Genomic DNA, 14,807 nt, shown 5'->3' on the forward strand with positions numbered 1-14,807 from the left:
CCTGGAATTTGAAGAGGATGTTTTCTTATGGTTTTCATGTCTCCATGCATTTGATGTATTACCTTGTGTTTACCTTGCTTACTATAAATCGCTCTGGATTAAGAGTGCTAAATGCCTAAATTGTAAAATTGTTTTCACAGACAATGAAGGTGACATTGCTCTCACGGTGCTCAATAAGCCACACACACACACACACACACACACACACACACACACACACACACACACACACACACACACACACACACACACACACACACACACACACACACACACACACACACACACACACACACACACACACACACACACACACACAGATAGATAGATAGATAGATAGATAGATAGATACTTTATTGATCCCCGAGGGGAAATTCAGATATCCCACAGCTCATACAGGCAAGGTTAGTTAAAAACACATCACAAAAAGGGGGCACAGGTTAAAAACTGAGAGAAGACAAATATAAAAGATATATTATGAAATAAGCATAAAAAAGCACACACACACACACACACACACACACACACACACACACACACACACACACACACACACACACACACACACACACACACACACACACACACACACTATATTACATTATCACCTTATCACAATTATTTGAGATGCTTGTGTTTTCTTTCTACAATTGTCAGAAATATCAGAATTGTGTTGAAACATTTTCATATGTTTTCAAACATTCTAAAAGTAGTGGAAATAGCAGATCTACAAAGCAAAAGCAAAATAGCCATAGTACCAGGCTTTCCGATGTTGGCCTTTAATTATAAACATCACCGGCCACCGTGGCCGATTGGGATAATGCTGTTATAAGGCTATTTTATCATTTCAGCCTATTATTATATTATATATTGTTATTATAAAGTAACACAGATATTGCATGATTGCAATAGGTAGTTGAGACTGAGTATGAAATGAGACTGTTATAACTATTCACTATATGTGTAGCCTAACCCTTTTAAACCAGAAATCAAAACATATTCCTACTGCACGAAAATTCAAATCACACAGGGTACTTCAGTTGGACCTTTGAGGTTGTAGGGGTTCAGTGTTAGTATTACTATACTTTATATACTATACTTGTGGACCTCCATATAGTGTAAGCCTCCCAATATCCAATAGATTTTCCAATTGTGTACCTACAGTAGCTACACTGAACTCAACTGTGTACACATGTTTGAAGAGGAAAACAAACTGATGTTGACCACAGTTCCACAGCATTATTTGATCACTACTGTACTTGGCACAATATGATGTGATGCTAAAGTACACACAATCCCTGGGTGATTATTTATGAAAACACAGATTGACACGCACACACCCCTAAGGCTAATAATTTAAGGGTATATATACCACCACCACATACTGTAAGACCAGCCGATAGCACTCAACATTAGCAGTTATTTCATCTGAAAGGACACACTTCAAACTACTGGAGGTAAGTTTCTTCTACTTTCAGCGGATCAACTGTTTCCATCTGCTTATATTAGTTGTTAGTGTTAAATAGTCTAATAGAGTACATTTGGAATTATATTCTCAGCTTTTCTTTCATCATGTGATGATTTTATCTATCTATCTATCTATCTATCTATCTATCTATCTATCTATCTAGGACTTTGAACATGATGTTTTCTTGTGGTTTCCACAGAGGATGAAGGCGTACATTGCTCTCACTGTGCTTTTTGCTCTCCTGGCTGGAATTGAAGCTCTGGGTAGGAGGAAACAAATATGAGGATATCTTTAATTTTATTTTTAAACAATCACACTTATGCAGTCTTATTACTGGCTTCCTACTGCCTTATGCTCCCATATTACTGACTCCCTACTGCCTTATGCTGCCTTATGCTCCCATATTACTGACTCCCTACTGCCTTATGCTACCTTATGCTCCCATATTACTGACTCCCTACTGCCTTATGCTGCCTTATGCTCCCATATTACTGACTCCCTACTGCCTTATGCTGCCTTATGCTCCCATATTACTGACTCCCTACTGCCATAAGCTGCCTTATTACTGTTTCCCTACTGCCTTATGCAACATAGATAGATTGTAGTATTCAAATTAGGCTACTGCTTTTGATCACCTAGCAGCAGAATGTGGACGGTCGGTTTCATATATGCATACAGTGGACGTCAGGGGTGCCCTTCTACCTCTGTACATTTAGGACTAAATATGCATGGCCTTTAGGCCTACAATATGACATTAGCTATGTAGTGCCATTTTCTTGTCACAGGTCAACAACGGAGGTCAAGCCTCTGTCCATGTTTGCTGATAAACTTAACGTTTTGTGGTGTTATGTGAAAGCAACCACATAACACCACAAAACGGACAAAGGGCATACCATAAAAAAAGGGATTCAGAAATTTAAAAAAGTACAATATTTGTAGTATTTATATAGTATGTATATATAGTATGTATATATATATATATATATATATATATATATATATATATATATATATATATATATAAATGTACAAACAGGTCATAGTAATAGTTGTCTCTGCAGGCCGAAAGGCATGGCGAGAGAGTATGTTTTTCCCCCTGTCTCTCCGTCCGTGTGACCGTCCGTCTGTGACCAGCTAATCTCCGGCACCGTTGGCTTGATCGCAGCGAAACTGTGCACACACACTCCCTGGATGCCAATTCAGAACCTCCGCCCCACATTTTATAGCGCCACCAGGAGGCTGATTTGTGCAAAACATCTTTTATGACAGTAGGCCTACTCCTACAGATTCTGTCCAAAAATCACGCAAATCGGTACACAGTATCTCTATAGTCATTAAACAAAACGGGTCTTTCCGATTTTTCATATTCCATCCTGATTGGCTAAACATGTCTTCCAAGGTTTGCAGGAGTGCTCTGTTTTGAACAAAATCTCTCAAATCATGAACACAGCATGCAATTTCCATGAAATTTTGCACGCACATTCCCATTAGACAGAGAAATGCCATTTGTTTTTTTTTTCAAATCAGCCTCATGGTGGCCGATTCGTGTTTTTACTTATAACTGCACCGATCTGTGTAAAACTTTTTATGCACACTCCCTAGAGGTCAAGGAAAAACCTTTGCCCTGCATTTTTCACATCTGGCTTTTATAGCTTATATACTACTACTTCCAATTTTATCCAAATTTCACGCAAATCGGTACACATGATCTCTATAGTCATGTGATCAAGACAGATGATTTGATTTTTCATATTCCATCCTGATTGGCTAAGATTGACATACAAAAATTGCATTATTGGCTTGTTTTGAACAAAATTCCGCTAATCATGAACGCACCGTCCGATTGCGGTCAAACTTTGCACACACATTCACACTATGTTGAGGAACAAATGCCACCCGTTTAATATTGGCCTGTTATAGCACCACCAGCAGGTCTAATTTAGCAAAACAAATGTTTTGAACAAAATGCCTCAAATCATGAATGCAGTCAGTGTCCGATTGTCGTGCAAGGCCTAAGAAGAAATGGCACCCTTTTCACATTGGCCTATTATAGCGCCACCAGGATGCCACAATAGCCTACCTGACCTGGCGGAGACCTGTGCTCCGAGGAGCACTTTTTCTAGTTGTTCTTTTTGGGGTCTTTCTGGTGTGTTTGTGTTCCTGTAGGGATGACCGAAGCTGACAAGAAGAACATTGTGGACAAACACAACGAGCTGAGAAGAGGTGTGTACTATACTAATAATAATTAATAATACTACTAATAATTTAATTTAATAATAATAATAATAATAATAATAATAATAATAATAATAATAATAATAATAATAATAATAATAATAATATTATATACTATAGGTGTGCAGCCTACCGCCAGCAACATGTTGAAGATGGTAAGAAGGTTTGATTTGATTTGACATCTTTAATGACAACGTTCATATATCATGTAAAACACATACAGCTGCATACCGTCAAATGGTATGGAAACGCACATCCTCTCATTCTCTCATTCTCTCATTCTCACAGTCGTGGAGTGAGGAAGCTGCCGCCAACGCTCAGGAATGGGCCGACAAGTGCATCATCGGACACAGCCCCAGTGACTCACGGACCATCAGCAGTAAGACCCCTTAACATTATTAATAATAACATAATAATAATATTGTTTTAAAATAATATAAAATTAACATAACATTAGTTTATAATCCATCATGCAAGTACGTGTGGTATTTATGGTTTCCAACTGTCCCTTGAAATACGGAATCGTCCCTTATTTGTAAACTAGAAGTCGTGTCCCTCATTGATCATTGAAGTGACACACTTTGTTCCTTATTTTGGAGGAACCGATCAATGACAGCTGTGTTACATTGAAACTGTCTTACGAAAGGAAGACTGTCTTACGAAACTAAACAAATTTAGCATTTTCTGTCAGAAATAGTCATACATCCATATAAAGGTTAGCTTGGTATAAGCCTTTGAAACAGTGGGACTGCAGTATTTCAATGTTTTGCATTCACTTGGTATAAAACCCTCGCGACAAATAGCAGCAATTTATTCAAACGTAATTAAAGTAGTTGCTCTGTTCATAATGTACAGTATTTCTATTTAACAAGGTCATTTGGTGTAAACAGTGCAGAGTTACACATAATGATTTGTAATGTAATCTATTAGACATACTTCTCCTGTCACAACAGCTTACACATCTTGCTGCTGTGTTTGCACGTTGTTGTACCTCACCCAACAGATATGGGACTTTCTTGTCATTAGTCATGTTTTCAAACTCTCCTTGGGTGTCTCTCTCTCTCTGTCTCTCTCTGTCTCTCACTGTCTCTCACTGTCTCTCTCTCTCTCTCTCTCTCTCCCTCTCTCTCTCTCTCTCTCTGTAGCCAGTGGTTGTGGTGAGAACATAGCCTTTGCCAGTGCAGAGGGCATTTGGGCCGATAAGGTCCAGTCCTGGTATGATGAGGTGAAGGACTGGAAGTACGGGGAGGGGTCTGTCACTGGAGAGGGAGTGGGACACTTCACACAGGTACACTTACTGGAATAAATACTCCATCAAATATCTATTGCTCTAATGACTAGAAATTGATCATTCTATATATTCTCCACATTGACATTCATTGTAAAATGAAGAGACTCAGGAGGAGCTCTTTTTAGTCTGTCCAAAATTGTAACAATAATACTAATTTGAGGTTAGACACTAGGGGGAGCCAGTTGCCATTCCCTGGGACCCCAAATGGCACCCCTGTCCTTGACATGAAAACGTTTAAACAGTGATGGTGTGTGTGTGTGTGTGTGTGTGTGTGTGTGTGTGTGTGTGTGTGTGTGTGTGTGTGTGTGTGTGTGTGTGTGTGTGTGTGTGTGTGTGTGTGTGTGTGTGTGTTGCACAGGTTGTGTGGTACAGATCAAGCCAGATCGGATGTGCCGTGGCTCACTGCCCCAACGCCAAGTGGAAATACCTCTACGTTTGTCAGTACTGTTCACCGTGAGTAGCCTACTACTGTCCCAACACTACACATATCTGTGTAGTGTGTCACTACAGTCCACCGTAAGCAACAACACCATCTGTCTCACAGCACTGGTTCTCAATGTGGGGTTCGGGGACCTCCGGGGGTCCAAATGAACCCTTACGGGTCTGTAACTCTGAGAGTGAAAACATTGCTTGATCACGCTTTTGCTTGATCACACTCTGTTTGCATTGGATTTATTTTGAGTTGTTTCTATGTTTATGTGATTGTTTGTTATGTTTTATGTTGTGTCAACGCATCTACAACGGATCTACAATCCTCAGTGTTAAATTAACACTTTCAAATGCATTTAGGGCAGTTGTTCCCACCCTACAATATAGTTCCCACCGGTGGTACGTGAGGCTCCCTCTAGTGCTATGCAGGAGAGAGAGAAAATAAAATAACATAAAATAAAAGAGAAACAAGTGGAATGAAAATCCACCGCTATTATCGTTAAGTGACACACCAAACATTAGCAAGATTTTCCAGTGGGCCCTGATCCGGAAAAGGTTTGGAACCACCAGAGATGGACATAGGAAGAAAAAAAAGGTTAACTTTCTGATCAGATATCATGTTTAATATTTGATGTGATATCAGGTTTAATATTTGATGTTGTGTCCCACATTGCAGTGGTAACTACCAGTACACCCACCCCTACAAGTCTGGAACAGCTTGTGATGACTGTCCCAACGACTGTGATGACAAGCTGTGCAGTAAGTTTTTTCTTGTTAAAAGGTTAAAGCACTATATCCTGATAGTAATCATTGCTATAGAGTGTTTGTTCAGTAACAGGGGGTCTCCATGTCTCTCCAGCTCTTTAATAAACAGAAAAAAACATTTTCAGGTAGGCGACACAATTTCAGCCAATCAGGACGGAGCACCCATTTATCAGCTTACTTTTTATGGAGTTCCAGTTCCAATTTTGTTTTGCTCATTTCTTTATATCATCACTTACCATTTCACTTGTTTAATCTGCATCCTGTTAGAGTTCTCTATCCTGATTGGGTCAAATTGGTATCCTAACCTGGAAATGTATGTTCTGTTTAATAAAGAGCTAGATAGACATGGAGACTCCTGTTACTGTAACAATCACTTACCCTACCTTTAATACAAAATACATATATATATATATATATATATATATATATATATATATATATATATATATTCCTTCAGCCTTATGTTCCCCCAACCTTACCCTAATCCTAACCCCCGACCACATTCCCATACCCTAACCCCAACCCCAACCCCATTCCTTACCCTTAACATTAACCCCATATTGATATTTCCTGTTAAATCTACCACCATCAACTCACATTCTCTGTCTGTCTGTCTGTCTGTCTGTCTGTCTGTCTGTCTGTCTGTCTGTCTGTCTGTCTGTCTGTCTGTCTGTCTGTCTGTCTGTCTGTCTGTCTGTCTGTCTGTCTGTCTGTCTGTCTGTCTGTCTGTCTGTCTCTCTTTCAGCCAACCCATGTCCCTATTTAAATAAGTGGAACAACTGTGTTGAAAAAGGGTGCCAAACGTGGAACGCAGACAACTGCGAAGCCACCTGCAAATGCACCACCGAGATCAACTAAACGCCTGACCAAGCCGACTCCAAACGCATCCCAAGAAACATGATTGAATCCACATTCAATGATGTTCCTTATTATGCAAACCCATGGCTATCATACTATCTGCCTCTCTGTCTCTGTCTGTCTCTATCATAATGTATGCATATACCACTGGTTCTCCAAAAAGGGTCTGGGGACCCCCAGGGGTCCTTGAGGGGGTTCCAGGGATCCCATGCAGCTTAATTAGTTAATACAAAAGCATCAAAATCAGTTATACTTCAGCTATTTGAAAATAGCAGAACTACAAGTTCAAAACGCATCAATGCGACGCGTTTTGAGCTTGTAGTTCGGCTATTTTCGAAACATCTTGAAAACTGTGTGGCCAAATGGATTAATTTTGGGGTCTTTGACATGAAAATGTTTGAGAACCACTGGGATATACTCCAGTGGTTCTAAAAGTGACTCTCTGGGTTCTTTTAGGGGGGTCTAAATTGACCCTTATAAGTCTGTAACTCTGACAGTGTACAAATGCGGGTCCATTTGGTTCCATTTGTACACTTTCGGAGTTAAGGGGAGACCTTGAAATGTTTAAGTTTGAGAACCATTGCTCTCTGTACTGTATATCTAATGGAAATTATCCCTCTGTGCTTTTAAACAATAAATCAGCATTTATAGATTGAGCATTACAATACTGACTTTCTCTCTTTCTCTCTTTCTTTGTGCCTGTATTTTAAAATTGCAGACCAAATTAGACTTTATTATCCTATTAGAATCAGATTTATTTTTATCAAGTCTGAACTGAACAGCATAAAAGCACATGGTTTTATTCTGTTCATCTTCTGTAGCCACCGGACTGATTCATTGTGGAAGTGTGACACCATTACAACACATACAGTGAAACGGTTCATACAGGTGGAAAGGATTTGAGTCTGACAGCTACTTTTACTTGAGTATTTCCATTTTCGATACTTTATACTTTTACTCCACTATACATCTCAGAAGGCAAACATAGTACTTTATATTCAACTACAATTACTGACAGCTACTTTTACTTGAGTATTTCCATTTTCGATACTTTATACTTTTACTCCACTATACATCTCAGAAGGCAAACATAGTACTTTATATTCAACTACAATTACTTGCCATCTTTAAAGTTACTAGTTACTTTGCAGATTTGATTATTAATACAAAATATCCAAAATATGAATACATGGACTATTTGAAAAAAGCTGATCTACAATGCATATATACAGTACTATACGTGCTATCTGGCATGATGGTACCAGTGGTACCACATGGTACTAAGTTCCTGTTAGTAGTACTTCTCGGTCCTCTAAACGTACTGTAATGCTGCTCCCATGGTGGATTATTATGTTATTTTAATTAATGTAACACCTAAAACACCCCCAGGACTAATTCAGAGTCTTAACACACCACCCAGTGACAGGTTTTGCGCTCAAATTATGCATTCTGAAAATAGCTAAATCACAATTACACCCCCAACACAGGTTTGAGCCTTGCGCCATAGATGGCAGTGGTGTAAAGTAACTAAGTACATGTACTCAAGTACATGAAAATCATCCGAAGACCTGTCTGTGGAAAAAAACAGGGATGGGGGCAGGGATAACAAACCTATTATACCTTCTATGACGTCAGTGAGTATCCTGAAGGTACCCAAGGACCCGCCCACCCCAGACATCAGCAACAGTATGAAAATCATATAATTACAATTGTTCGGGTGAAATTCACCTAAAGTTAGTGTCCTATAAGCTGACTCCGACAGCTGGAAGAAGCTTGCTTCACACATTTGTTTCACAACCTGCTTCCATCTGTGACCTTGGTAGCCGAACCTTTTTTCAAGCTACTTGGCAGGTGATTGGATGGGGCCGTCTGTCTATCACTGTCTGGGCGTGCTAACTCCAACCAATCATATTGACGTGTCTACATGATAGTAGCTGTGCCAGTAGTAGTTCTTTTGTATACTATTCAACCATTAATCGTGAAAGAACTACAATGCAATTATAGGCGCTTCTCAATGGCGTCACATCCGGTCTCGCCAAGATCCCGCCCGTAGCTGCCGCTGATTGGTTCGTCAGGCCGCGGGTCGGTGTAAACTCCAATCTCTGAGCGATCCCAGATGGAGGCTGTATTGTGAACCTGTGAACTCAATACCGCCCCATCTGGCGGAGTCAGGTTAAGTGTTCTAGGGTTAAATCCCGAAACTGGGGAGAACGAGATCATATAAACTTCCCCTGATGAGCTGTGCATGAGCATCCCTCATCTCTGGGCAGGTAATTAAGCAAGTGTTTGGTAACAGAAGCATCTAGGATCTCTAAGACCAGACACAGTGAGAGATGAGATACTCTCTCCACCACTCTTAGCCATCCCAGGCTACTGAAGTAGGAACAGGCAAAAAGAAAGAGAGATAGTCAGTATTGTAATGCTCAATCTATAAATGCTGCTTTATTTTCTAAAAGCATAGAGGAAATTATATTTCAATTGGCTATACATAGCGTATATATCAGTGGTTCTCCAACATTTTCATGGCCACAGACCCCAAAAAAAGTATTTGGCCACAATATCACAATATCATGTCACGCAGCTCACGCTAAAGTACACACCTGGTTGTTTGTCTATGAAAACACTGTGACACACACAACGCTAAGGCTAATCATTTAAGGATTCAAGGATTAAGGATAATTGGACATAGTGCAGCTAAATAAATACGTTCATTGGCATGTTGTCTATGAAAACACTGTGACACACACAACCCTAAGGCTAATCATTTATAATGATCTATCCTCAGTGATGGAAAGTAACTAAATACATTTACTTAAGTACTCTACTTAAGTAAAATTGTGAGGTATTTGTAATTTACTTGAGTGTTCCAAATTTCCAATACTTTTACTTCTACTCCACTACATCTCGGATCCAAACGTTGTACTTTTACTCCACTACATTTACTTACTTTGTAGATTTTGCTTAATATTACTAAACATACCACTTCAGCCGTATATACATTTCCGGCATTTGAAATTAGCCGATCTACAAGCTCACAATGCGGCGCGGCACTTGTAGATCGGCTATTTTCAAAAGATTTTATTCATTTGAAAACTTGAAATGGGACATTCTGCATAATGAGTACTTTTACTTGTGGTACTTTAAGTACATTTTGATGCCAATACCTTTGTACTTTTACTCAAGTACATTTTGAATTCCGAACTTTTACTTGTAAAGTAAAGGTCCCGTATAAAAAAAACTCTTACTTGAGTAAAAGTACAAACGGTATCAAAATATCCTTAGAGTACCAAAAGCAAAAGTATTCATTATGCAGTTATTTTCAAAGGTTTTCAAAATCTTTTTGAAAAAAGGCAATCTACTTCAAATGCTTTTGAATAGAATTCAGATATTTTCAAATAGAATTTCCAGTGTTGAGTCCCTGATTTTGGGTCCTACATTAAAGGGATATTTCTCTTTCAAAAAAACTTTGGGTCATTTTATCGTCTACTCAGGCTTTTGTGAACCCCCCAGACCATTTTTAAGTTGCTTGATTCAGTATTTAGATATTTGATATTAATTGTATCAGACACGCCCCCTTCCTATACAAACCCATTGTAACTTCAAACTCCATTTTAACCTGTTAGATTCATCAAAAACACCCGTCCTTGGTTCTGGTGACTCACCCCGCCCTCCTAATACGTGAGGGGGCCGTGTTTTTTCGATTACTTTTTTCATTTATTTTATTACATTTTTTTATTGTATTTAATTCTTTTCATTTTCCTTTTATTTTTATTTTTATAAATTTAAAAAGTAATCGAAAAAACACGGCCCCCTCGCGTAATAGGAGGGCGGGGTGAGTCACCAGAACCAAGGACGGGTGTTTTTGATGAATCTAACAGGTTAAAATGGAGTTTGAAGTTACAATGGGTTTGTATAGGAACGGGGGAAATATCCCTTTAAGTTCTAGAGTCCGTTCCTGACAGCCATCAATGTACAATATTAAGACACATTGGACTATAGATAGAGCAGGAGTTCTAAAACAGGGGTTAGCAAACCCCTAGGGGTATTTGCAGGGGATTCACAAAATTCTGAGGGAAATAGTATCTAATACATTATTCAATATATTCGGTACCTAGTACAATGTCAAATAGGGTGAGACTGAGTATAAAGTGAGAAAGAGTGATAATTGTTCACTATGTGTGTGGCACGTTATTTATTCCTATTGCACACACATTTTAATCATAGGGGTACTTCAGTTGAACCTTTGAGGTCGAAGGGGTTAAAAAAAATTGATACATAAACTATATTTTCTTCTTAGAACTTTGGTGTGTGTGTGTGTGTGTGTGTGTGTGTGTGTGTGTGTGTGTGTGTGTGTGTGTGTGTGTGTGTGTGTGTGTGTGTGTGTGCGTGCGTGCGTGCGTGCGTGCGTGCGTGCGTGCGTGCGTGCGTGCGTGTGTGTGTGCGCGAGTGCGCGTGCGTGCGTGCGTGCGTGCGCGTGTGTACTGTTGATAGGAATACTATACTTTTCTCTCCAAATGAGCCTCCCAATAGCCAATTGATTTCAACGGAGGAGCTACAGTAGATTGTCACCTGACTCACTTGTCTAGACAGGGTTTGAAGAATCAAACAAACTGACATTGACCGTGACGCTAAAGTACACATATGGGTGTTTGTCTATGAAAATACTGTGACACACACAACCCTAAGGCTAATAATTTAAGGATTTAAGGATTAAGGATATGTCTGCCTGACTGTCTGTCTGTCTGTCTATCCTGGACTTTGAACAGGATGTTTTCTTATGGTCTTCATGTCTCCATGCATTTGATGTATTACCTTGTGTTTACCTTGCTTACCGTATGTCACGCTGAATTAAGAGCGTGTGCTAAATGCCTAAATTGTAAATGGTTTCCACAGAGCATGAAGGTGCACATTGTTCTCACGGTGCTCCTTGTTCTACTGGCTGGAACTGAAGCAAAACCAGCAACTGAGGGTAAGAAAAACAACCAGGAGCAAGCTTGTGCCTCCAGTACGAGGGCCAAGCAACGCAATATGCAATATATCCAATATGTGCAATATGTGAATTGCCACACACACACACACACACACACACACACACACACACACACACACACACACACACACACACACACACACACACACACACACACACACACACACACACACACACTAGGGCATTCACAACTAATGATTTTTACTAGTCGACTCATTTGACCAAGTAGTAGTCGACTAGTGGAAATTTACATTTAAAAAAAAATTACAAAAACATTTTTTTTTAAATATATTTTTTAGGGGGGGGGGCATTGTTTTAATGCCATCCTACTACTATATTACTATTATTATTATCCTCCTGCCCTTATTTTTATGGCGTTTTAAGGGAAGCGCTTCTGGCACAGCAGCACAACAGCACAGCACTATTTGGGATGTATTCTTGACAAATACCTGACAGGTGAAAGCATGGCAACAAAGGTGGTCAAAGGAGTAAACCAGAGAACCAGATTTATGGGCAGAGTTTCCTCTTTTGTCAACCCTCAGGCACTCAGGACCCTCTCAGGGGCCCTGATTCAGCCCCTTTTTGACTATGCTAGCTCCTCTTGGTACTCCAACACCTCAGTGTCACTGAAGACTAAGCTTCAAACCTCCCAAAACAAACTGATTCGACTACTTCTCGGACTGGGGCCCATGACCCACCTCTCTCCCACTCACTTTGCCAGCCTTGGCTGGCTCAGGGTGGAAGACAGGGTTAAACAACAAAAAATGGGACTGGTCTTCAAAATTGTAAATGCAGATATGCCCGAAATGCCCCCTATACCCGCATATCTGTATAATTACCTCGAAAAAGTTAGTGACACCCACAGTCACAAAACTAGATGGAGCGTAAACAACAATCTGGTACCACCCACCCATAAAACAAACATGGGCAAATTCTCCTTCTATAGCACAGCCACCAAGGAATGGAATAGTCTAACCCCATCCCTCAAAAAATGCAGTTCGCTGGGCCCATTCAAAACAGCCCTAAAAACTCATCTTTCTGGAGGCCTAAAGAGGAGCTAGTACCAGTTTCCCTGTAGACAGACGACCCCCCCCCTCCCCTTTTTTTGTACATATTTTTTTTATTTTCTAATGCTTTTTGTATATAATTTTTTATTTTCTCATGCCTTTTTTGTACATAGTGGTATATATTTTTTCCTCTGTATTCTTATGTTGATTTTTGAACTGTTTGGTTGCTACTATATGTCTATGAAATTATTTCAAGGACCCCAACGGAAACAAGCCCGCAAGGACTTTTTTGGCCGGACCTTTTAGACAAAAGCATTATAAATGTAACTGTGTTGTTTTACATTCTTTTTCCTAATAAAAATTTCAATCAATCAAAAACCACAGCAGCGTCTCCAAGGATCCCCATTGCCCAATAATAGGCTTTTATGGGGCATACTTTTGACTCCCTTTTGATAAAAAATAAAGTCAGGAGGATAATAATAATAGTAAGATGGGCCATTACTATGGCATTAAAACAAATTACAAAAAAAATAAAAATATTCGACTAGTACCAACAGAGTCGACTAGTGGTTATACTAGTCGACTAGTCGACTATGGTGAAAGCCCTAACACACACACACACACACACACACACACACACACACACACACACACACACACACACACACACACACACACACACACACACACACACAGTGGCTTCAGGGCAGATCATTGTTAACTTGGACAGAAGGCCAAACCGAGGGGCCATGGCCTTCATGACATTTTAAAAGTATTTCTCAGCTGTACAACAACACTTTGACCTCGGCTCAGACCGGCGTCGCTGGAGGTGTTGTTGCTTTGTCATAGATGGTCAAGTTAAATCCAATGAGCTGTTATTGTATTCCTCCAGAGATAATCAGTGACCTTGCATACGTTCCTTTTGATCTCAAAACCCATGCAGGCCTGGTTTCTGGATGAAAGGTGACAGCTGAGAGTGGAATTGGTTACACGATGCCTCAGAGACAGGAAAAGTTATATGATTTGGGCTTAATTTACTTGTTACAGATACAGGTTCATTGATAAAGGAGATGCCATAAACACAATTCAATCGCAGTTATTTGTAAGACAATTGATTGTCAAGTAAAATGTCATGATGGTGACTGTTGAATAAAGAAAACAAACACCACCCATGGCATTGTGTCATAATGTGCATAAACAAAGTATTTGCTATAATAATAACAATATGAAATTGTAATACTAATCGATTTATTTTCTTTGTCATTTTGGTTTGACATTACAACTCTTGGGTCCTTATGCTGATAAATAGCTGAACGGTAAATTAATTGGAAAAAGTAGGCTACTAAACAAAACCACAATGTAGAAATACCCTGTTACAATTAAAATAGCTGCATGTATTCAACATTTTACTTCAACATATTGGTATCAAAATATACTTAAAGTACCAAAAGCAAAAGTGCTCATTATGCAGAATTCCACATTCCATTTCACACAAGTTTTCATAATGCATCAAAAATCTTTTGAACATGCTGTAGCCAATCTACTTGAACATCGGCTATTTTAGATAGATAGAACAGGAGTTCTAAACCAGGGGTTAGCAAACCCCTATATATGGGTAGGCCTACTTGCAGGGGGTTCACAAAATTGTGAGGAAAATAGGATACAAAGATTAAAATGTGATTTAGTATATTCTTTACACAGTACAATGTCTATATTCTGTACAAATACAATGTGGAAAAGGTGTGAGTTATAATTGTTCACTAG

The 14,807-nt window shown here is 39.4% G+C and overlaps 2 protein-coding genes across 2 annotated transcripts in view; one reads left to right on the top strand and one right to left on the bottom strand.

Moving 5' to 3' along the window:
- The window catches only part of LOC308102622 (cysteine-rich venom protein-like), a gene marked incomplete at both ends in the record, with an annotated part of 111,604 nt that overhangs the window by 38,267 nt on the left and 58,530 nt on the right, over window positions 1-14,807 (bottom strand). The window lies entirely within an intron of this gene.
- On the top strand, window positions 1,387-7,711 carry LOC308103371 (cysteine-rich venom protein TEL1-like). The gene is made up of 9 exons (XM_080453315.1): window positions 1,387-1,457; window positions 1,668-1,731; window positions 3,635-3,691; window positions 3,824-3,858; window positions 3,992-4,082; window positions 4,849-4,991; window positions 5,353-5,447; window positions 6,100-6,182; window positions 6,934-7,711. The coding sequence occupies exons 2-9, from the start codon at window positions 1,671-1,673 to the stop codon at window positions 7,044-7,046; spliced, it is 678 nt and encodes a 225-aa protein (XP_080309441.1). The 5' UTR covers window positions 1,387-1,457; window positions 1,668-1,670; the 3' UTR covers window positions 7,047-7,711.

This window comes from Gymnoscopelus braueri (genome assembly GCF_963280865.1).
Source record: "Gymnoscopelus braueri genome assembly, chromosome: 16".
Classification (NCBI taxonomy): domain Eukaryota; kingdom Metazoa; phylum Chordata; class Actinopteri; order Myctophiformes; family Myctophidae; genus Gymnoscopelus; species Gymnoscopelus braueri.